Source organism: Dipodomys merriami, unplaced genomic scaffold (assembly GCF_024711535.1).
Source record: "Dipodomys merriami isolate MVZ:Mamm:240054 unplaced genomic scaffold, mDipMer1.0.p SCAF_126, whole genome shotgun sequence".
NCBI classification, from domain to species: Eukaryota; Metazoa; Chordata; class Mammalia; order Rodentia; family Heteromyidae; genus Dipodomys; species Dipodomys merriami.
The window spans coordinates 2,809,076-2,834,646 of NW_027202560.1; the positions used below are offsets into that span (position 1 = coordinate 2,809,076).

The 25,571-nt window shown below is 41.2% G+C and overlaps 1 protein-coding gene across 1 annotated transcript in view; it reads right to left on the bottom strand.

Moving 5' to 3' along the window:
• Positions 1 to 3,338: 3,338 nt before the first annotated feature.
• LOC138824120 (protein FAM114A2-like) overlaps positions 3,339 to 25,571 on the bottom strand; it is a 44,405-nt gene continuing 22,172 nt past the window's right edge. The window contains exons 6-8 of the mRNA XM_070017824.1: positions 24,010 to 24,089; positions 5,483 to 5,611; positions 3,339 to 3,913 (exon numbers count right to left, since the gene is read on the bottom strand). Coding sequence (XP_069873925.1) covers positions 3,890 to 3,913; positions 5,483 to 5,611; positions 24,010 to 24,089 — 233 coding nt within the window. The 3' untranslated portion in view covers positions 3,339 to 3,889. The remainder of the gene's footprint in view (positions 3,914 to 5,482; positions 5,612 to 24,009; positions 24,090 to 25,571) is intronic.

The window sequence follows — 25,571 nt, forward strand, 5'->3', positions numbered from 1 at the left end:
TTTTTTGACCATTCGTGGGACTTGAACTTAGGCCTGGACTGCATCAATGAGTGTCTTTGTGCTCCAGGCGTGTGCTCCATCCCTTGAGACAGAACACCACTTCTGGCTTTTTCTGAGTAGTTGATGGATTCCTCCTGGAAAGGAAGAGGAGTTGCCCTTCTGTGACTTAGATCTGAAAACTCCACTCTATTACTTCCCATCATATCACTGTGAAGCTCTTCAGTCAGAAAATCATGTGCAAAGGTCATCAGTGCATGCTGTTCTTCCTGTTGTGTCAAAAGCACACATTCACTCTGCCAGTGCCTCTGCTTCTGCCCATATAATCCATATATGGACTACAGACTCTGCTACCTGGGGTTGACTGTGAACTTCATCCCATGGTTAGAAATGTAATGTCACCAGGTGCATTTCCCTTCAACTGTAATTTGAGGAATGTGGTCAGTTCATAGGAATGTCTAATAAAGAATATCCTGTGAGACATTTATAGAAATCACTGCTTCTCTAAAGGACATAGAAAGACATTGAGTTCATGGTTTCCTTTAATTTAGGACATGTCCTGGGACATGGACTCAGGGCTGGGATACTGTGTCTTAGATATTATTTTTCTCCCTGCTAACACCCTACTACTTGAGCCACATATGTACCTGTGTCCTTTGGGTGGTCAGCTGGAGGAAAGAGTCCAGAACTTTCACATGGCCTGGGCTGGTTTGGAACGTTCCATCTGATTCTGATGCTATCTGCCCCCAGGACTTCACTTCTTCCACCTGATAGCTAAATCAACCTCAGTTGCAAGGAAGCTTTGCCATTTCACCTTCAGCCAGAATGGAGACTTGGTTTCCCTTCCATCCATTTCACTAAGTGCCAAGTTGAAGAAAATAAATACTTGTGTACATGGAAGTGATAATCAGTTCACTGCTCCTAGTGAACACGAGTGTACTCAGCTCACCATGTTCTTGCTGCTCATCTGCTTAGAGAGCTGGAATTCCCTCCAGACCACCTGTCCCAAGCAGGACGTTTTTTTTGGCATGGGGTGTGGAGGGGGGAGAGTTAACACCTCTGGATGGTGAGCACTGATTGGTTCATCCAGGAGATTGACCCACAGGAGACTCTCATAAAAACCAAGGAGCCACCATCCTCCAAAACCATGAAGCTGAAGACAGAAAGCCCCACAGCATGAGAGTCCTGCTGCGGCTCTTCTGCTCGCATGGACTCACATGCTCAACAGAAATCTTAGAAGTCTTCCAGGTAACCTGAATACGGTGATGTGTCTCTGTGGGGAAATTGGTTGTCTGACAGTCAGTGTGTCTATCTCACATTGCTTCTGTGCATCGATCACAATTTATTAATAAATTGCGCTGATTGTCCATAGTCATCCAAATCATATTCCATTTTGAATTCTTCCTTTGCCATTCTGCAGTAAATATAAAAGATTATTAAGAACATGTGGACAGGGGCTGGGAAGGTGGCTCAGTGGTAGAGTGCTTGCTTTGCATGCATGAGGCCCTGGGTTTGATTTCTCTGCACTGTATAAGCAGATAAAGCTGGAAGTGATGCTATGTCTCAAGTGGTAGGGCGCTAGCTTGAACTGAAGAGCTGAGGTACAGCACGTGGCCCAGAGTTCAAGCCCCATGAGTGACAAAAGAAAAAGAAAAAGAACATGTGGACAGCATGATCTGTGATTTTTGCAGTGTTATTTCATATAGGCTTAGGTATTGAATTTTTATAATTTTGTGCATGTGTTACTTTCACTCACGGGTCTCCTTGTGATCATGCCAAAGAGGCCTAGAATCTCTCCCTGAAAATCCTCATCCTGTCTAGTTCTCTCTCTCTCTTCCAATTTATTAATGCCATGCAGCAAGAATCAGAGACTCTGAATACTTCCAGTAAATTCTCTTTTGAAAGAAGCAAAGTCTGGTAGCTCAGAGTCTGGAGAGAGAACTCTCCAGGTCATTGCAAGCAGGTTACTTGAACACCTGAGTGTTTTGGGAGCAAAACTGAAGATTCATGCTTTAACATGCCTGATGGGGTGTTTCTTATTCAGCCAGAATATTGGTACACATAGACCCTCACAGCTGATAATGAAGAGCAAATCCTGGAGGGTGTACAACTGAGATACTTAATGCTCTATGTCTGCACTAGTAGAGAACTTGATGTCATATGCACAATTGCTTATATCAAGGAAGCTGGGCTTCCCCCACAATATATACACTCATACCCTCCCTGGTCCCCGTAACTGATCCATCCCCCCAGCAAATTTACATTTTAAATTTAATAAAATAGTTAATAAATATGAAATTGACTCATTTGCTATTGACCATTCTCTTTAAATTCTAACATTTAAACAATCACAAACAAGGCCACACTAAAGTTAACAGTACATCCATTTTCATGGCAGCATTGTTTACCATAGCTAAGATATGGAAACAACCCAGATGCTTCTCAGTAGATGAGTAGACCAAGAAAATGTGATATATATATGTGCGTGCACGCGCGTGCACACACGCACACACACACACACACACACACACACACACACACACACACACACACACACATACACAATGGAATTCAATGGTTCCATCAGAAAGAATGACACATGCCCTTTTGTAAAAAAAAAAAAAATGGAAAGACTTGGGAAAAAATCACATTAAGTGAAGTAAGCCATACCCAAAGAATAGGTCCCATGGTTTCCCTCATTTGTTAGTCCTATAGTTAAATAGCTATGAATAAGATTGAAATGAACTCCAAGGTATGAGAACAAGAGGGTTTTGTTGTTGTTTTAAATGTACTGTATGAAGTTATTTCTTTTTTCTTTTACTTTTTTTTCCTTCGGTTTATTCCTCAATCTCTCTCTCTCTCTCTCTATTCTCTCTCTCTCTCTCTCTCTCTCTCTCTCTCTCTCTCTCTCTCTCTCTCTCTCTCTCTCTCTCTCTCTCTCTCTCTCTCTCTCTCTCTCTCTCATTGTGTGTGTTCTGGAACTGGGGCTTGAACTCAGGGCTTAAAAGTCTACCTTGCCCCCTTTCTCCCAAAGCTGGCAATTGACCCATACCTCTGATTTTTGCTGGATAAATAAATGGTGATAAGAGCCTCACAAACTTTTCTGCCCTGGCTTTCCTTCCATTGTGATTTTTAGATCTCCGTCCCCTGAGTAGCTAGGAACACAGTCATGAGCCACCAATGGCCCAGTTCTACTTTCCATTAATTGGCAGTTAGTCATGATATACATAGTTCAGATTCATACTTAAATTTTTTTAATTGTTACTATAAAGATACGGGTTACAGTTTCATAAGTCGGGTAAAGAGTACATTTCTTTTTGGACAATGTCACCCCTCCCTCTTTCTGTTTGGCTTATTTATAGTGAGTCTAATGTAACCTTCATTCTTAAAGACTAGTTTATCTTTACTGCTGAGCCCTAATTTTTCTGAATTCACTCTTAGCCCTCAGGTGTTCAATGAAGTCTGTTCACTTTGGTTGCCTAGAAACCTGATGTTTCAGCCTAGCTTGAGCTTTGGGGATTGTGTCACTTACTACTCAGGTAGTTCCTCTTCCAGCTTTGTGGAATTACCTAGTGCTTGAACAGGGTATTATTCAGATAAAGTCACATGGGCACATCTGTAGATTCTTGGAACATTTTACTTACATAGCTGCATCTTCTGAAGTTTTCTGACTTTCATGTGGTAGCTGCTTCAGCCTTCCCTGACTCCAGACATTATCCCTGACTTATTTTGCCTGTGAGAGTTCTGTTGGCTTTAGGTTCTCCTCTGTGTGTTGTGGTTTGGAACTTTTCTCTAGGCAGAAAGCACAACTGTAGGGTTCACTTTGTTTTTCTTTTCTCCTGGACCAAAGTCTTGTTCTGTCTTTTCTCCAGTCTGAAAATAGTTCTTTCTTCTATTTTGTCTGGTTTTCCAGTTGCTGTGTAGGAAGGCAAGTGTAATACAAGCTTATTTACTTTACTGGAAAGCAAAAGTTCTCTCCATAATACAGTATTTGATATAACATAGTTAAATTACTTGATGTACTTGTTGATCTAGCAAGAGATGTCTAAAGGCAAAACAGAACAATTATTTTTGAAACATATTCATTTTTGTAATGTATATTGATTCCCTTACTAAGAATCAGGATAGTCTTCTAGGACAAAGTTGAGCTACAATTTGTATACTGTTTCTTTTGCAATATGACACTGTATTGAGAAATAATATTTATGTTTATACTATAGAATCATAGCTATATTTATACTACATAATCACAGTATATTGTAATACACAAATAAAGAATAGTTCCTGGGCTGGGAAGGTGTCTCAGTGGTAGAGCGCTTGCCTTGCATGCATGAGGGCCTGGGTTCAATTCCTCAGCACCACATAAGCAAAAAGAAAAAAGCCAGAAGTGGTGCTGTGGCTCAAGTGTTAGAGCGCTAGCCTTGGGCTGAAGATCTGAGGGACAGTGCCCAGGCCCAGTGTTCAGGCCCCACGACCGGACCCCCCCGCAAAAAAAGAATAGTTTCTGTATGTATGAGGCTTACCTGAGGGTGTTCCTTCATGCCAGTTTGTAGCCACACCTTTGTGTCTGTTCACAGCCCTTGCCAGCAATTGATCTGTTTCTGACTATAGTTTCCTCTTGTTTAGAAGGTCATGTCACTGAAACTTTTTACTCTACTCTTGTGTAGATACATACTTTTTATTTTGCTAGTTCTGTGGCTTGAACTCAGGACCTGGCACCATCCCTGACCCTTTTTGTACTCAAGGCTAGAGTTCTTCCACTTAAGCCACTGCACCACTTCCAGCTTTTTCTGAGTAGTTTATCCGAGACAGGAGTCTCATGGACTTTTCTGCCTGGTCTGGCTTTCGAACTGCAAATCTCCAATGTCAGCCTTTTGATTAACTACGATTACAGGCTTAAGCCATCAGTGCCCAGCTAGATCTATCTATCTATCTATCTATCTATCTATCTATCTATCTATCTATCTATCTATCTATCTATCTATCTATCTATCTATCTATCTATCTATCTATCTATCTATCTATCTATCTATCTTTCTAGTAATGGGGCTTGTACTCTGGACCTCGACACTGTCCCTCAGCTCTTCAGCTTAAGGCGAGTGCTCTACCACTTGATCCACAGCACCACTTCCAGTTTTCTGGTCGATTATTGGAGATAAGAGTCTCATGGAGTTTCCTGCCTGGGCTGGCTTTGAATCTAGATCATCAGATCTCAGTCTCCTGAGCAGCTTGGATTACAAGCGTGAGCCACCAGCACCTGACTAGATCAATACTTTTATATTTGAAATGAAATGAAAATTTAAGACTGCTTATCTTATTAGCCTTCATCCTAAAGTATTTTGTGTTTGTAGGCAAAAATGGCTCAATTTTTTAAAAAATAAATCACATAATAATAAAGCAAAAATGTCAATGAACCTTTCTTTTGTGCTTATACATCTCCCTTTTGTTGGTGAAACCACTGCCAAAGCGAATGAAAACTCCTTACCAGTATCTGTGCCATTTGATGTCCTCTCCACCTTCTCCCCTGCTGTTGAGAGCACAGTGAGTAAGAAGTGCAAACTGCCTTACTCCCTTTCATTCCTGTCGTGGGTTTCCATCTCTTTCCATTCTTTTCCTGCAAAGTCATGGGACTGCATATTCAAGGGTGCTAGATATTTGAGCATAAATCTCTTCTGAGTAGTACAGTAAAAGCTATATATAAACTTCCCCTAAAAATATAGGAATATACATTGGAGAGTTACAGAAAGACCATGCACATAACATTTTATGGACCAGAAATTCTGAAGGTTTTTTGGCCTTAGAAAATATCTGCTTTACAAAAATATTTTTTCTGATAATTTTTCTTTTTATTTTTTTTGGTCATGGGGCTTAAACTCTGGGCCTGGGTGCTGTCCCTGTGCTCTTCAGTCCAGGCGAGTGCTCTACCACTTGAGCTACAGCACACTTCTGGTTTTCTGGTGGTTTATTGGAGATAAGAGGCTCACGGGCTTTTGTGCCTGGGCTGGCAATGACCTGTGATTCTCAGATCTCAGCCTCCTGAATAGCTAGGATTACAAGTGTGAGCCATGGATACCAGGCTCTCATAATTTCATTTTTAAACAGAAGGGAAGAATGATCATTTAAAATGAGAGATACTTACACAACTGTACATGATTAGAAACATTTTAAGAGAGCACAGAACCTAAGTATCTTTCGTACATAAAGGTAGGTAGCTTGTGTGTGTGTGTGTGTGTGTGTGTGTGTGTGTGTGTGTGTGTGTGTGTTTGTGTGTGTGTGTGTATGTGTGTGTGTGTGTGTGTGTGTCCCAGTCTTGGGGCTTGAAACCAAGTCCTAGGTGCTGTATCTGGGCTTACTTCCTCAAGGCTACTCTCTACCGCATAAGCAGAAAAAAACCAGAAATGGCACTGTGGCTCAAGTGGTAGAGTGCTAGCTAGTCTTGAACTGAAGAGTTCAGAGACAGTGCCCAGGCCCAGAATTCAGGCCCCATGATGGACAAAAAATACAAAAAATAAATTAAAAGGCCATACAAAAAGATGAAGTCACAAAACAAACCCTGAAAATAAAAGCAACTTGAAACCTGTGGCTGAGGCACAGGAAGTACTGCTAAGAAGGATATATTGTTGCAAATATGGCCAAGTAAGATTCAACCATGGAGGTGAAGGGGGAATCAGGAGGTAAAGCCAGGTACAGGATGCTTTTCTCTTCCTTTTGTGAATTTACCACATTTGTATGCACAATTCTTTCCTTTTATTCAGGATTCCCTGCACTAGGATCAATGGGTCACAGGGCATCTCTCCATTCTCTTTCACTTAACTTGGTGGTGAAAATAGGAGCAACTCATGGTCAAAATCCACTTCTGGTAGGAGTTACCAGTAGTCAATACCATCGATGAGGTAAAAGAAAACATCAACATTTCCTATTAGGTCCTCATCAATTGCTTTGTAATCCAAAGTGATGAAGGGTAGGGGCTAGGGGAGTCAGCTCAAGTACAAGATCCCCTGCAGAGGAAGAGGGATCTAGTTAGTAGCTAGAGGCTCTCAGTTTGAACTCTAGTACTTCTGTTTAAAAACCTTTAACTAGGGGCTAGGAATGGGGCTTAGTGTTAGAGTGCTTGCCTAGCAGGCATGAAGCCTTGTGTTCAGTTTTTCAGTTCCACCTAAAAAGAAAAAGCCAGAATTGGAGCTGTGGCTCAAGTGGTAGCATGCTAGCCGTGAGTTAGAGATGCTCAGGGACAGTGTCCAGGGCCTGAGTTCAAGCCCCAAGATTGTTTTCTCTCTGTCTCGCACTCTCTATGTAGACAGATAGCCAGATAGATAGATAGATAGATAGATAGATAGATAGATAGAGAGATAGAGAGAGAGAGAGAGAGAGAGAGAGAGAGAGAGAGAGAGAGAGAGAGAGAGATAAAATTTCTACAGATAATCTGTTACAGATATAGATAGATCTGTTATCTTTAGCAGATAGATAATCTATAGAGTTTATCTATCTATATCTATATCAATTGGTATCTAGTTGTCATTTATATTCATGATTTCAGGACATCAAAGATTTACTCAACATAACCTCATTACTGCTTGTATTTCAATCTTGGGGTGTGTGTGTGTGTGTGTGTGTGTGTGTGTACCTACACATGCATGCTGGGGCTTGAAGTTATAGATCTGTGCTCTTGTTTGGCTTTCTGTTTTGTTTTTGTTTTCTTTCTCTCCTTTTCTCTTTCTTTCTTTAGGTGCTAGTTCTAGGCTTGAAATCATGGCCTAGTTCCAGTCCCTGAGACTTTTACCCAAGGTAAAGCCACAGCTCTACTTTGGCTTTTATTCTTTGTTTTTGTGGTTAAAAGGCAAGAAGAGTCTCATAGATTTCCCTGCCCAAGGTGGCTTTGAATTGTGATCCTCAGATCTCAGGCTTCTGACTATCTAGAATAGCAGGAATGAGCCACCAACGAATACCTAGCTTTGTTTGGCTTTCTGGGTTTCCATAGTACTCTGTCACTTGAAGCAAACCTCCAGCTCGGCATTTTGCTGCTTACTGGAGATAAGACCTCATTCATTTCTCTGTGTAGTCTAGCTTTTAGCATTGTAAATTTGCTGCACTTGTTGTGCGTTGACATCCTTGGTTTCTTACGTGGAATTGTTCATAATCTCATTGAAGAAGTCTTGTGTGTGATGAATTGTGTGATTTTGGAGGTTCTCTATCTTTGATGGTTTAATTACAATGTGTTAAGTGATCACAGTTTGTTCTACTTGAAGTCTATTGGGCTGCTAAATGCTTGAATATATAGGCTCATGCTAGAAATCAAAATTGGAAAAGTTTTGATCATTACTCCTTCCTTTTTGTGTCGTGGGCCTTGAACTCAGAGCCTAGCTCTGTGCATGAGTCTCTCTGTGCTCCACACCACCACTTGTCAGAGTTGATCATTTCCATTTTGCTCTGTTCACATGTGTTCTGCTTGCCAAAATTTGCTGCTGAACACCTCTAGTCATTTATTTATTTCAGTTATTTCTTACAAGTTTTCACTTTTGTGAATTCCTGGTTTTACTGAAGATCAAAGGTTGGGCCTACATATAACCAGGAAATGATACCTGGAATTTGTGTGAGTGGCTCAGACCCCTTTAATTCTATTCTTACTGCCTTATCCTCTTTCCTGCAATCCACACCAGTGGCCAGTTGGGGCTTTCTTACAACTAGTTGACCAAAGCACAGCATTGGATCTAGTTTACTCCCAGTTCTGCAGGCTTTCTCTGAAAGATGGCCTCTGAAGTCTTAGATTTAGAACTCTCTTGGCTTTCCATGCTTTCTCCTCTCTCTGTACCACAAACACACACACAGACACACACACACACACACACACACACACACACACACACACACACCCCAGACATTTAAGCCATGATTTCTTAAGTAGAACTATCTTTTGATACTTTAAATAGTCCAAAATACTTGATGTGGCACAAAGTAAATAGTTCATATTTTCTTTTTGTTGCCAGTCCTAGTGCTCCATCTCTTTCTTGGGTGCTATCCCTGAGCTTTTGTGCTCTACCACTTGAGCCACAGTTCTACTTCCAGAATTTAATGCTTATGAAGGCCCAGGTTTGATTCCTCAGTACCACATAAACAGAAAAAGCTGGAAGTGGTGCTGTGGTTCAAGTGGTAGGGTGCTAACCTTGAGCAAAAAATGCTCAGGGACATTGCCCAGGCCCAGAGTTCAAGCCCCAGGACTGGAAAGAAAAAAAGGAGGTAAAAATCTCACAGACTTTCCTGCCCAGGCTGGATTTGTACCATAAACCTCCTAAGTAGCTAGGATTTCAGGTATGAGTCTTAGGTGCCCAGTTTAGGCATCCTACTTCAATAAAGCTTCCTCAGCCATTACTTGTGCAGAGCTCCTATCCCTTGTTTTTCAAGAACTTATTAAAGGCTTTGCCACATTCTTTAGATTTGTTGTCATTACATTTCTATTATTATTACTTCCCCCATCACTGCCTCACTCTCTCTATCTTTCTCTCTCTCTCTGCCCTCTTCTTTTTTTCTTTCTCTCTCTTTCTCTCTCTCTCTCTCCTTCCTGGTGGGTTTTGAACTCAGGGTCAGGATGGGGTATCATTGGCTTAGTTCTTTTTTTTCTCAAATATGATGGCCTATCATTTGAACAACAACTTCAATTCTGGCTTTTTGATAGTTAACCAGAGATAAGAGTCTCATGGATTTTCCTATCTAGGCTGGCTTTGAACCACACTCCTCAGATCTCAGCTTCCTGTGTCACTAGGATTAGAGGTATGAGCCATTAGTACCCAGTTTCAAATAATATCATTTTTAGTTTTTTTTTTCCTGAAGTCATTCATAGCTAAGAAACAATGATGCTAATTTTCATTAAGGAATTAAGCCTCTTCAAAGCCCCTTAAATTCCAAATGTTTTTGAGTTTTCATGCTTTCTCTGAAACCTATGGACTAGGCAAAGTATATATGTGTAAATTCACATTACCCCATCTGCCTAGCCCAGCTTAGCTACTGCCAACTTGCTTATTCTCCCTAACATTTGGGAACGGTGCTTTCTGTGGAGCTAAGATGTGCAAACCAAAGGATTCAATTATACTCGGTAAGGATAAATCAGCCTTCATGAGGCCTCCTGTCCATGGAAGACCCATGCTGCAGGGAAGAGTTTGTTCCCAAGAAGAAGGGATGCAGATTGGAAAGAATGACCTGGTGTGCTGTAATTTGCACTGTGAAAACCACAACCACACAGATAATTGTTCATGAGGCCACTGCATTCACAGCCCATCTCCACTGATATTTTTTGCCAGTTGTGGGGCTTGAACTCAGCCTGGGAACGGCCACTAAGCTTTTTTGCTCAAAGGTAGAATTCTGCAACTTAAACCCATCACTACTTCTGGCTTTTTCTGTTTATGTCACACTTCATGCATGCTAGGAAAGCACTCTACCACTAAGCCACATTCCCAGCCTTCACTGATCTTTTTATGCATTCCATTTTTCACATGTTAAGTAGAAACCTTGTATATCACCAGGAGCAGAGAGGGACTTATAGCCTGTAACAGACCAATGCAATCAAAATAGTTACCTAGAGGGTGAAATGTGTTTCAAACTTAAATTTTAAAAACCCTAATTTAATTAGAGTTGGGAAAAGGATTTCCTAAAAAGATGACCTCTAAAACAACAGGCCTTGCTTCAGGGTTTATTAATGTTCAATGTCCTATGGTGTAGGGTGGGGCCATGGTTTTAAGTCACAGATTTTGCCCCAAAGGATTTCATAGATCCATAGAATAAAAGACATTCTCAGAGAATAATGAGAGACTGAATCATTAAATGCCAGTGGTTTAGTACTAAGTGTTATAAATAAAATAAAGAAGGAATTACTCAGAAAATGAATCTATGCACAGAAAATGGGCAAAGTAGTCTTAACTGGGTAATGAGATGAGAACTTGGGGGTGTGCCCTGCTTGGGATGTGAGATGATTGGGAGAGACAAAGGTATGCAGTCTTGACTAGAACATGTATTGAAACATGTATTCTAAAATCTAACAAACCTGGTCCAACAGTGATGCCTAAGCCACCTTAGAGTGGCTTCATCAGTACATCCAAACCATGCCCAGCCACAACCATCCACTTTAGCATTGGTTCATCAACTTATGCATTTGTGGTTCCTTTGCTATGGACCAGGGATGGAGCGTGCAGACCCAGGGCAAAGTCAGCAGATCCTAGATGGCTGCTTCTGAACATACCCTGTGGTTTGTTGATAACTGGCTTACACTTACATCCAAGACAAGCTCCTTGGCTGTAAGCCATGGAAAGATGACTGAGGCAGGAAAGTCAGAAGGAAAACAGTAAGTCTGATCATGGAAGTCAGGAATCTTCCATGTAGGCACAGTACCTAGGCCCTGGGTTCAAGCCTCAGGAATGGCACACCCAAAAAAAAATAATACAATAGTTGTAGCTAGTTTCAGTGACTGTAGTATTTGACCACACCTAGTGATTAATGTGGAGACTAAGAACAAAGTTTGGGCAGTATGCTTGCCTCTTTTTCCTCCTTTGGTGATATTCCACACTTTCCAGGCTTTAAATGATCCCTTCCCCCTGGTAATCACCAAATGCAATTTCTAACTCAAAATGCTCTTTCCCAGGCTTGGGGAATTAAAGGCCTGTCTACTAGACAGCTCCAGTTAGCCAGGCTATCTCTCAATGGTGAAGCAAAATTATTTGCCTAAAACAGAATTTGAGATTCCTTTCCCTGCTTGCTAGAACATTTCTCTTCCTACCATCTTCTCATTGTAATAGTTCTACCATCTATCTTATTATTTGCTTCAGCCTAAAGCCTACATCATCTTTGGAGCAAGTTCTAATGTCTCATTTTACAAAACCATTTCCACAAGCTGGGCACTAGTGGCTCACACGTGTAACCTTAGATACTTGGAAGGCTGAGATCTTAAGGTCACAGTTCAAAGCCAACCCCTACAGCATAGTCAGTGAAACTCTTATCTCCACTTAACCACCAAAATGGCCAAGAGTCCAGCTGTCACTCACATGTTCAGCATTACTAGAGTGAAAAACTAAGTGAGATTGCTAGGCTTTGAATTCAAGCCCCAGTACCAGCAAAAAGAAAAAGAAAAACAATAAACAACAAACACTACTTCATCTACTACTTTTACTCCATTGTTGACATTCTAATCTACACTGACCTGTACTAAACAATGGCCACACAGGGCTCCTGGCTTTCACTCTTCATTTATTCTCCACATTGCCACCATGGTGAACCTTGAAAAGCACATATCACATAGTTATACCTCCTGCTATTATCCACAGTGGAAAGTTCTAGAAGAAACCCACATTGATTGCCCTTGCTTATATGACCCTATGTGACCAGACTCTTCTCTGGGTCATATGCATCTGCCACCATCCCTCTTCACTCATTTCATTCCAGTGACACGCAACCTTGATGTTCCTCAAAAACACCAAGTCTCCCACCTCACAACCTTTGCTCCAAGTGTTCCCCTCTGCCCAAAATCATCTTTCCCCAACTCTTTCCTTCATGACTCGTTTGCGGAACTCACACCTTAATTCATTAGTCACCATTTCCAGGAAGCCTCTTTTATATAGTTTTTTTTTTGTCGGTCGTGGGGCTTGAACTCTGGGCCTGGGCATTGTCCCTCAGCTCTTCAACTCAAGGCGAGCGCTCTACCACTTGAGCTACAGCGCCACTTCCTCCCGGAAGCCTCTTTTGATCATCTTAAGGTAGCTGCACCCAAGGTTGTGGTTGAGGCAGAACTTAAATAACTCCATTTCTCCATTTTCTTTTGTTTCATAGTGTTTGCCACTGTTTGGATTGGGGGGGGTCATGGGGCACGAAATATGGGCCTGAGCACTCTCCCTCAGCTCTTCAGCTCAAGGCTAGCACTCTACCACTTGAGCCACAGTGCCACTTCCCACTTTTTCTCCTGATGTGATGCTGAGGAATCGAACCCAGGGTCTCAAGCACTCTACCACTGAGCCACCTTCCAAGCCTGTTTGGATTTTTTAACTGTTTCTTTGTCAGTTAGTATCCTCATCTAGAACATCAGCTCTATGAAAATGAAGTTTTTATACATTTTAATTCCAGGCCATTCCTAGACATTGAAACAGAGCTTGGCTCCCAGTTTTCCTTCATTAAATAGTTGATGCAGGGCTGGGAAGGTGGCTCAGTGTTAGAGCACTTGCCTTGCATGATTGAGGCCCTGGGTTTGATTCCTCAGCACCACATAAGCAAAAAGCAAAAAACCGGAAGTGGAGTTGTGGCTCAAGTGGTAGAGTGCTAGCCTTGAGCTGAAGAGCTGAGGGATAGCGCCCAGGCACAGAGTTCAGGCACCACGACTGGACCATAAAATCAATCAATCAATAAATAAATAAATATTTGATGCATCATTGCCAAAGATGGTGGATACCGATGGCATGAACTTTCATAAAATCGTTGAGCATGCTGGCATCAATTTACCTCTCTGTCTGAAGATGAAGTTAATATACTATCTCTTTCAGAATGTAATGGGAGTCATTATAATCAATGGAGAGGCTCAAGTCTTTACCAATCATTGTGACACAAATATTAGAATCTATGGGCAGGGAGCCATTTGAAAGTGGTAATCACAAAATAATGGAGAAAGAAATTTGTTTTATTTATGAACCTCCTGAGATCTGAGAAAGTGGGCAGAAATAAAATACTCCCATTTGCAATCTAAACATTCATAAACACAGTTCACACTAAATAAAATTGCACTAACATTTTAATTGACATCAATAGACATTTTGTTAAGTGTTTTGTTTTTTGAGCTCATTTATATATCTATGGTAAGAAGACTCCCTTCCATTTGAATATTTTAGTGGATATACTTTTCAAATGAATGTCAGTGCTACCCTCTGTGATATCACCCTGGACAGAAACCTTTTGTTGATAACATTGGGGTATCATTATACGCTTACACTATTATATCTGAGTAGGAAATAGCAATGCACTGTGAAATTATAAAGGCAAACTTTCATGTGCATCATACTGCTTTTTTTCCTCCTCTCTCCTCTGTTATGAATCCCTATGTAGGACACCCGGCTGGTTCCACTTTGGCTCCTAAGGATTTGACAGGACCCGCAAAAATAAGGGAATGGTTGGGGAAGCAGGGGGAAGATATTGAAGGGATGACACAGATCAAGATGCACTGTAGACATGAATTGCTTGGTTTTTGGTTTTGATTTTTTTGTTTTGTTTTGTTTTGGTCATGGGCCTTGAACTCTGGGCCTGGGTGCTGTCCCTCAGCTCCTCAGCTCAAGGCTAGTGCCCTCCCACTTAAGCCAAAGCACCACTCCTGGCTTTTTTCTGCTTATATGGTGCTGAGGAATTGAACCCAGGGCCTCATGTGAGTGAGGCAAGCAGTCTTCCAATGAGCCACCTTCCCAGCCCCGAATTGCTTGTTCTGAATTCCAAACATTCACTACATAATCTAAAGATTAAGAAAATTGAGGTCAGGGGTGCTGAGAATTGTGAAATGGGAGACATGGTTCAAAAAACACTGCACCCAGGAACTGCTCTGCTGCATGGCCGCATCTCTGTACAACTACCTAACTAAAACACACATAGACACAGACACAGACACACAGACACACAGACACACACAGACACACGCACACACACACACACACACACACACACACTCTAATAGTGAAAACGAGAATGAAAAACTTAAACCTGGGAAAAAGGGGTACAGTCACTTCGGGCTCCTGATCAGAGTAGAGGTTGATTTTAAGGGGTGCCCCTAAATTTCTGAACTGGGTGATTGTCCACCTTGAAGGAATGAACTTGTGTCTCTGGGGGTTTGGGTTTTTAATGCAGGACATGCAGTACACAGAAAGGATCCCCCAGTTAACTAGGAACCACCTTCTCTTCCGCTGCCCTGTTCACCTGCTGCCAGCACCAATAAGCTGGGGAAGAAGAGGACCAGCTAGCCTGGAGGGGCCCAGGGCACTGACCTGGAAGCTAAGACTGTGTTTGTGAGCTGGAGCCAGTGGCTCACCCCTGTAATTGAAGCTACTCAGGAGGCTGAGATCTGAGGATCTCAGTTCAAAACTAGCCGGGGCAGGAAAGTCCATGACATTAATCTTAAGCTAACCACCAGAAAACTGGAGTGGTGCTGTGGCTTACAGTGGTAGAACATGAGACTTGAGCAGAAGAGCTCCAGGACAGTGCCTAGGCCTTGACTTCAAGCCCCAGGACTGACTAGAAAAAAAATCATCTTTGATGTTTGTGGAACTCAAATTCAAGGTCCCAGTTGATTGAGTGTGTCTGGTTTTACAGGGCTCCAGCAGGTAGAAGAATTACTATATTGTTCTTTTTTTGACAGTCCTAGGGTTTGAACCCAGGGCTTGGGCACTGTCTCTGAGCTTGTCTCTGCTCAAGGTTAGCATTCTATTACTTAAGACACAGCGCCACATCCTGCTTTTGCTGTTTACTGAGGAACCAAACCCAGGTCTTCATGTATGCCAGGCAAACACGCTACCACTAAGCCACATTGTGATTCCTGAAGAATAATTAGTATAATAATAAGTATATTTATAATATTTTTATACTTATATCATTATATTTCATTTACTATTGTAGCATGTATATTTTATCTATTATATATAACATTTATATTTATTTGTATATTTACTAGATATTATATAATATATAATGTATGTATGTTATAGAATATAATATGTAACATATTAATACATTTTATAAAAATGTTTTATATCATTGCACTTATAGCATTAATATAGTAATTATATTTATAATTCTAATATTTTGTAATAATAATTATTATGCTGGAAGAAAAACTGGGGTGTCTCCAGAGGACAAGAGGGCCCTGAGAATTGAGAGGGGAACCACTGGGCTCCTGTGCTTCCTTCCCATGAGTGACCATCACTGCTTGTGTTGGTGTTTGTGTGTGTGTATATGTGCTTATGTTTGTGTCAGTGTCAGTACTGGGGCTTGAACTCAAGGCCCTGCATAATGTGGCTGAGCTTTTACTCAAGGCTGGTGCTCTACTATTTGAGCCATAGCCCCACTTCTAGCTGTTTCCAGTGGGTATTTGGAGATTAGATCTCATGGATTTTCCTGCCAGGGCTAGTTTCAAACTACCATCCTCAGACCACACCCACCAGAGTCAGTAGGATTACAGGTGTGAGCCACCATTGCCTGGCCTGTGTGTTTTGTGCTGGTACTTGGGCTTGAACTTAGAGCCAGGGCTTTGAATTTGTTGAGCTTGTTTTCTCAAAACCAACACTTTGCCCCTTGAGCCATATCTCCACTTCAAGTTAAGTGTCTCAGACATTCTTGTCCAGAATAGCTTTGTACCAGGATTCTCAGACCTCAACCTCATGAGTATCTAGGAATAGAGGTATGAGCCACTGGCACCCACTTTGTATATTTCTTAAATTAAATCCTGTACTCTCTCACTCCCAACCTTCAAGAGCTTCTGTTTCAGAATAAAATCCAAAGTCTCTACCATAGTCTAAGGGAACTTATCTTGTCTAGTGGTTCTCAAATACATCTAGAGGGCTTCTTTGAAGCAGGCAACACTGGACCCTAGCCCCTGACTAAACAGGTCTGGGCTGGACCTGCTAAAGTTCCTGGATGAGATCACTGCTTCTGGGTGGAGACCACACTTGTAACTCATTGCTCTGCACAAGCTGCCCACTGCCTGTCCTACAGCAAGCATATCCTCTACTCCACACACTGATTGTGATGTAGCCACACTGGTTTACTGACTCTAAGACAGGCCAGACACCCTCAACTTTGAGCTCATGACCCTACCTGATTCTGGGGCCTGGGTGAGTTGCCTTGATCTCCTAAGTCACTTTACCACATGACGCTTTTCTGAAATCATACCTCACTGTAAATTGCCAACACTCCTCCCTAGCACATCTCTCAATCTATTTTTCCATCATATTTTCAAACATATTTATACATTCTCCACCCTCCCCCACCCCCACACACTAAAGCATAGAACTTCAAAACAAAGTTTTTCTTTTCTACTTGCTACAGTGTCTAGAACCTAATAAACTCAATAGATAAAAAAGAGTGAGATGGGTAATAGTGTCACACCTGGAATGTTAGCTATTCAGGAAATTGAGATCTAGAATCACTTTTTCCATTTATTTCCCATTTTGATTAAAATTTAACCATTAAAGGAACTTTTAAAAAGAATCAAAACTTCCTTATTTTCTGCAGGTTTCCTTCACTCCCTTTCACCTAGTCTACCTCAACCTGTGTCCCCATGGGAGCTTTGGCATCTCAGAAAATGTGCAGTGCCCCAGACCCTAGTTAATTTCAGACAGAATCCAGCATTACCTTTAGTCATGTGGTGGGCAGAGCAGAAGGCATCTACCATGTGTGCTACCCACACCTCTCATCCACACCTGTGCTACTTCCATACTCCCAGCCACACGAGCACCACTGTGTCACCATTGCTTACACTGGCCTAGGCATGGGCTTCCATGGTCATCAGGACAAATGTCCTGAGAGCTATTTTACCTGCAACAGGTGACATTTCCTGATCTGGGTAATCACTGGCACTGGAGCAAACCAGGGCCATGGCACTGCAGGATGCATCTCTCTACAGCAAAACTTGGGGCCCTTCCTTCCCAGACACAATGGAGATCCTGGACAAGTCCCCTAGATGATTCCATGAATGTGTCTCACAGCCCTCATCTGTCAGAAATGAACAAAGAGGACAGAATTGTTCAAGTTATTTTCTTTCTTCATAGAAGGGTGCACTATCATCCTGCCCCCCAGAGCAAGGCAGCACACCAAATGGCGGGATCCACTTGGTTTTCATCCCAACCCAGGAATGATATTGTGCCTTTTCCTGTTGCTCAGGAGTCAGGATCACATCTTTGTAAACAATCGGTTACCAGGGCAATAGATCACAGAAGGAAGACAGACGGCATTATAACCATCAGTTCACCATCCCTAGCCAGGAGGCAGTGTACTTTGGGAGGCCATTGCTCAAAAACAAACATCCTTTTTACCTGCTAATGAAACTGCAACTCCACTGCACCCCATCTTTCTCATTAAAACAAAAACTTAGAAGAAAAAGGAAAGAGTGTTTTGGACTTCTTGCCAGGACTGGCTTGAAACCACAATCCTCAGATTTCAACCTCTTGAGTAGTGCCAAGCTTTTCCATGAGACAATTCTCTCAAATTAACCACCAAGAAAGAAGCAAAAAGAAATAGACAAAATTCCAGACCTTGAGCTGAAGATCATGGACAGCACAGCACACATGCCCTGATTTCAAGCCCATGACCTGCACATCATCATCATCATCATCATCATCATCATCATCATCATCATCATCATCATCATCATCATCATCATCATCATCATCATCATCATCGACATCATCATTATAATGTGAATTAAAAAAGTATAAGACCCTATTAAGAATATTAAAATTGAGTGAGTCAGGCATTTTTTGGTGGCTGACATGTAATCCCAGTTAGAAGCATGAAATCTCAGGATGGTGGTTAAAAGCCCACCTGGGCAGGAAATTCCATGAAGCTCTGATCTCCAACTAACCAGCAAAAACCAGAAGTAGAGCTGTGGCTCAAGTGGTAAAGCAACAGCCTTCAGCAAAAAAGCAAAATAAGTGACCAGGCCCAGATACATAGGGTAGGACAACTAATAATTAATTAATTAAATACAAATACATAAATAAAATCAGAATGGAAGAAGAGCACAAAGCGCCAATTCCAAATCTTAAAATGAGCAGAGAATTGGTGGCTTACACCTGGAGCTCAAGCTACACAAAAGACAGAACTTGAAGATCTCGGTTCCAAGGCAAACTAGGCAGAAAAGACCATTAGGGATTTGTGAATGTGTATCAGTCCTGGGTCTTGAAGCCAGAGCTTGAAATAGAAATACGTTTCTTAAAGGTAGCACTCTACCACTTTTTCTCTTTAGGGGATTAAATGGAGATATATCTTACGGACTTACCTGCCTGGGCTTTCAACCTCAATCCTCAGATTTCAGGTGCTGATATAGTACCCTCAACTTCTTAACTTCTATGAGAATTTTATCTGCCATGAACTGCCAAAAAGTAAAAGAAGCGAGAAGTTGATCTGTGTGGCTCAAGCCACAGAGACTGCTTCCTTTTAGGGAAAACAAACAACAAAAACCCTCATACACAGTGGCCCTGCCCTGCTTTCAAACCCAGGAAGTGATCAGGCCCTATGTTCAAGCCCTAGGACCATCACCACCAACAACAAAAGAATGACTCAGGGACAGGGACTAGGCCCAGAATTCAAGCCCTAGGAACAGCATCAAAAATAAAAGAAAAACAAATTCAGAGACTGTGGCTAGGCTCCAGAGTTCAAGCTCTAGAACCAACACCAGGACACACACACACACACACACACACGAGAAATGAACAAAATAATGAGAAGATGGCAAAAAAAGAGAAAAGTCAATGAAATATTTTTAAGTAGTAGCTCATGCCTATAATCCTAGCTACTGTAGAAGCTGAAATCTTAGGATTGTAGTTCATAGTCAGCCTGGGCATGTGTGCCAGTACTGGTGCCTGAACTTGTGCTGTTTTGCACAAGACTAGAACTATACTACTTCCAAACACTTGGTGATTAATTGGAGATGAGAGTCTCAACAACTTTCCTGCCCAGGCTGCCTTTGAACCACTATCCTCTGATTTTAGAGCCTGGGTAATGTCCCTGTCTTCCCATGAGAATCTATTTTTTTGGTTGGTCATGGGGCTTGAACTCGGCCTACACACTGTCCCTCAGCTCTTCAACTCAAGTCTAGTGCTCTACCTCTTGAGCCACAGTACCACTTCTGGTTTTTTGGTGGTTTATTGGAGATAATTGTCTCACGGACTTTCCTTCCCAGGCTGGCTTTGAACTGCAATCCTCAGATCTCAGCCTCCTGAGTAGCTTGGATTACAGGCGTAAGCCACTGGCACCCAGCTTTCTTTTTATTTTTTCTTTTTTGTGGGTGATGGGGCCCGCTCTAGCTCTGGATGCTGTCCCTTAGCTCTTCAGCTCAAGGTAAGCATTTTACCACTGAGCCACCTTCCCAGCTCCCCCAGCTATGAATTACCAAATTTGTTTTACACAGCCAGATGTTGAGATGCATCTCAAGGTTCAGAGCCTGTCAGCCTTGCTCAGGACAGGGGAGAGACTCCTGCACAGTGATCTTGCCCTGATTTCAGGTCTAGGAACAGTCACCACTCCCTGTGTTCCAGCCCTAGGACCAGAACCAAAAAATAAATAACTCCCCCGTTTTCACTGTATTTGATGTTGGTATAATTTGTGAAGGGGAAGGGGAAGGGGAAAAACAAAATTTTTAAATAGGGATACAGGTGGACCTATTGCAACAATGAGATGTACAAGATATTATGTCGAAAAATGAACTTTACAGCTTTTGCCTGTGTGTGGGGGGGGAACGGGGGGGGAGGGTGGAGAACATTATATAAACAAAGCCATCAATGAAGCTGTGGCTCAAGCTGTCACAGTCTGCTAGTCTTGAGAAAAACAATACAAAAAATGCTTCATTCATAGTGGCTCTGCTCTGACTTCAAGCAGGAGAGTGGCCATGTCATGAGTTTAAGCCCTAGCACCAAAAATGAATGAATGAATGAATAAATAAATAAATAGAGCCAGAACTTTATCTGTGGCTCAAGCCATGGAGACTGCTAGTCTTGAGAAAGAAAGGGAAAAACCTCAGACACAGTGGCTCTGCCCTGATTTTATGACTAGCAAAAGTTAAGGCCCTATATTCAAGCCCTAGGACTAGCAATAAAGAAAAAAACAAAACAAAACAAAACAAAAACAACAACAACAAAAACTTGGCAAAAACTCTGCAAAAAAGCCCAAGTCCTAAGTTCAAGCCAGAGGATCAGCACCTAAAATAAATGCAGAAAGAAAGACAAATGCGTAAAGAGCCAAAATTTGAACTGTGTCTTGAGGTGGGAAGCCTACTACCCTTGAGAAAAAATTAGGAACAATGACCAGCCCTTGAGTTCAAGTACTATAACAAGCTCCAAAACAACCAATAAAACTCAAAACAAAAACTGCAGAAAGAATGGCCAGGCCTAAATAATAAGCTAGATGACATGAACTTACAAAAAAGAGAAAAGGAATAAAAAATTAAGTGAAAAGGAGGACAAAAATATTAGAGGCAATTCAAGATTTTAAAAAATATGGTTCATACCTATAATCCTACCTGCTCAGAGGGCTGAAATCTGAGCATTTGTGTTTTGAATCCAGCTTGGGCAGAAAAGTCCATGAGAATTCTTTTCATTTGTGCTATTCCTGGGCTGGAACTTGGGGAGTTTTGCTCAAGGGTAGAGCTCTACTGCTTCCTACCTATTGCTGCTTAATTGGTGAAAAACATCTCATGGATTTTCATGCCTAGGATGGCTTTGAACCTTGGCTCTCAACTTTCAAGACTCTGTATCGTCATCTTGGCTTCTTGTAGTACTCTTTTCCTTTCTGTATTTTTTGTCAGTTGTGGGGTTTGAACTCAGGACCTGTGTGCTGTCCCTGAGCCTCTTGTACTCAAGGCTTGTGCTCTACCACTTGTGCTATAGCATCACTTCTGGGTTTTGAGTGGTTAATTGGACATAAGAATCTCACAAGGGAACTGGGAAAGTGTCTCAGTGGTAAAGCGCTTGCCTTGCATGCTTGAGGCCCTGGGTTCAATTCCTCAGCACCACATAAGTAGGAAAAAAAGCCACAAGTGATGCTGTGGCTCAAGTGGTAGAGTGCAAGCCTTGAGCTGAAGAGCTGAAGGAAAGCACACAGGCCCAGAGTTCAGGCCCAAGACCGGATCCCCCCCCCCAAAAAAAAAAGAAGCTCAGGGACAGTGACCAGGCAGAAGAGTTCAAGCCCCAAGACCGGCAAAAAGAAACAAAGAAAAAAGAAAGTGAGTAATTAAGCTGTGGCTCAAGGTATGAAACCTGTTAGCCTGGAGAAAAAAGGTAAAAAACGTAAAGAAAAATTTAAAAAGAAATTATTCCCAGTACCACACCTTCCAGTGCAACCAGGCCAATGCCCCTGCTATATCCTATGTCTCAATGACAAAAATTTCAATTATTTGAAAACTGCCTTCCAAGAATTGCCACATGGGACCACATGGGGAATTATTGACCATATGCAATTATTGACCTCAAAAATATTTATTAACATGATTTCTTCTATTCTTGTGATTTTTCTATGTCCTTCTCATCATTACTTCCCTAGCACCTAGCAAATTACCTGGAATAAAAATAGAGAAACATGTCTGCTTACTGAACATCTGCATGTATATTTAGAATACTAAGCTAGTTTCAATGGGGTCATCAACACTGAAGATTTTTTACTATGAGCCTCATACTTTGTAAAAAACAAAACAAAACACATTTTACCCTCAAGAACTCTACATTTGCCAGTTGCCAGTCACTGATACTGTCATCCTAGTTACTAAAGGGAAGGAGGTGCTTGTGTTGTTCAAAAATATTGATGTTATAAAGATAAGGAAAAGCTGATAAATTATTATAGACTAAAAGAGATCAAGTATACACAACTACATATAATTCATGATCATGTATTGGTTTTTAGAGAAAAAAATTGATAAGGACAGAATTGAGCCAATTGGCAAAACTGGAATATAGACAAAAGATTAAGCAAAAGTATGGCATTGTGATTAATTTACTGAAGTTGATAACTATACTGTGGCTATGTAATAATGGGACATTTTTGTCCTGAGATCAAGATTAAAATATGTAGGAATAGAGAACTACGAAATATACAATTTAATCTCAAATGTATGTCCACAAAGAGAACATACATGCAAGCATAAGTGATTAAGCAAATGAAGGAAAATATTAACCAACTGAATTTGCATAAAAATCACAGAAATAGTTTATATTCTTTTTGTGACTTTTCCTAAATTTGACTATTTTTAAACAATACTAGATTGAATAGTGAAGAGATGCACTTGAACTGCAGAAGATAAGTTCCTGAGGATTGTTCTGAGAAGGCTTAATGGAGAATGCATGCATTGGGGGATAAGAATAAAAGATCAAGTGTTACCATATGAAAATTATGGAAATCCAAACATTCAGACTACAACAATAAAGTACCAAGAGTAAGAAAATTCACAGATACAGAAAATAACTCAGGGCTACTGTGGATTGAGGGCTGAATGGTTTAATGGCCCCAAATTTTTGTTGAGGGTGATGGATATGTTTTGGATAAGATAAAGGTGATGGTTCTACAATACTGGAAATGTACTGAATGTCAATGAATTGTGGTTATAATAATAAATGTTATTACTATTTCCCTATGAAGAATAAAAAATCATCCCAGTTTAGAGGCTACTGTTTGCAGGAAACTCCCTGACATTATATATTCACAGGAAACTGTACTCTTTATTTCTTACATTCAGTAGATTTTAAACATGTATTTCTTTATGTGTTTTTTTCTTCTTTTAAGGTAGAACTTTGCTAGCACAGGCCGGCCAGGAATGTGCAATTCTGCTACTTTGTTCCTTGAGGAATGTCTTTCTTCTACACAAGACATTCCATAATAAAATTTATTATCTAATAACAAAAGCAACAAGATCAAGTGTTACGTTCCTTACCCTAGGACTTAGGAGCAAACAGGACATCCTGACTTATATCAGCTCCCTCTGTCCAGAAAGCATTGTGTGCCTGGTGCTTACTGGTTTATAGAATGTCTCCTGAGCCTGGGAAAGATAGGCATAAAAGGAAAAAGCATCCCTTGTCCTGTGCATGAGCAGGCAACCGAATATATGTTGTATTAAATATTTCTCTGGATATAGAACCTCCCTACCCCTCTCTGACCTTGGATATGCATATAGCTCCCAAGTCACCAACAAAGAGCAAGGCTTTGCCCAAGGCTATTACTTCCATATGGTAAATGGTTACTATCTCAGTTTTTAATTCACTGAAGTGTCAAAAATAAATGAATCAAAATCACCAAGAAGTAATAACTTACCCTGGCAAGTTTGTCTGGTTTGCAGGAGATGTACAGCTGGGAAAACAGCTCTGTTATCCCTTCAGAAAAATCTTCATCTCCTGAAAAAAAACAAAGTCTCACATGAAAAATATTCCAGCAAAACTGCTGAGGTTCACAAGAAAGGTAAGAAGGAAGAGGAGTGAAGGCAGCAGAAGTATTCATAACAATTTAATGAGCATGGAATATGAGTGCTTATACAATTTTTTTCCTTTCCTTCTGAGGGTTTTCTGATGCATTGTTATCATTATCCAGTCTTTCAGTTAATGTCCAATTAAGACAAACATTTCTGACACTTTTCTTCCACCACTGGTTAAGCTGAAGCTACAGGTGCTACGGATAATAATATTCACTCGGCCTTCTGAGCTTTCTTGGCAGACTTGGTGACCTTGCCAGCTCCAGCACACTTCTTGTCCACAGCTTTGATGCCACACACAGCAACTATCTCCTATTACAAACAGCAAGATGATCCAGAGGAGAATAGTCAAAGAAGCTCTCCACATACACAGGCTTGCTGGAATCATATGAAGCATGACAGCATCACTACACTTCAGGAATTTAGGACTAGCTTCCAGCTTCTTACCAGATCTGCGTTCAAGCATCTCTTTCCACTCAGTAAACTTACAAGCAATTTAAGCTGAGTGCCAATCCAGGACAGAGGCATAGGAAGCACTAGTTTGGCCTGGATGGTTCAGGAAGGTCACCCAAGCTGTGAAGCTAAATGCTTCCTTGGGTGGATCATTCTTGTTGTCACCACCAATGTTGTCATGGCAAACATCTTTGGCTGACATGCTTATAGAATTTTTTTGTGCACAGTATGTCAATGGATGTTCTTAATGGGCTTATAAGAAAAGTGGGTATTATCACACTTGTGTGATAAAGATAATGCAGGCTGGAAGAGGTCAAGAATTTTTACAAGATCTCCTAGCAAAGATAAGAAGTTAAACCTTGGCCTCCACTTTCAATGTTCTTTGCACCACATTACAGAAGAATGAATGGAGAGTATGAAGCAGATATTATATAAAGAAAATGGAATTCAGGGCTGGGAATGTGGCTTAGTAGTAGAGTGTTTACCTTGCATGCATGAAGCCCTGGGTTTGATTCCTCAGTACCACACAAACAGAAAGAGCTGGAGGTAGCACTGTGGCACAAGTGGTAGAGCATTAGACTTCAGCAAAAAGAGGCTCAGAGACAGAGCCCAGGCTCTGAGTTCAAGCCCCAAGACCAGAAAAAAAGAAAAAGAAAATGGAATTCAAGTTGGGACAGTAAGACTCCAGGAGAATCCAGGTTATCCAAGAAAATGGGAAGAGTTTCAGGCAGAGGAAATGAGTGCCAAGATTAGGGGGATGAAAGCTTAGCAGGAAGTTTAGAATAAGCAAAGGAAAAAACAACAAAATAGGATCCAGCTAAGACTGAGCCTTTATACCCTCTTAATATCTCAAAGTTTCTACCAAAGAGATGAGGAACTACTGATGATTTTTAAAACAGAGACAGGTAAGATCAAATTTAAATCAAAGAGAGATCACTTTAGTGGCTGAGTACAG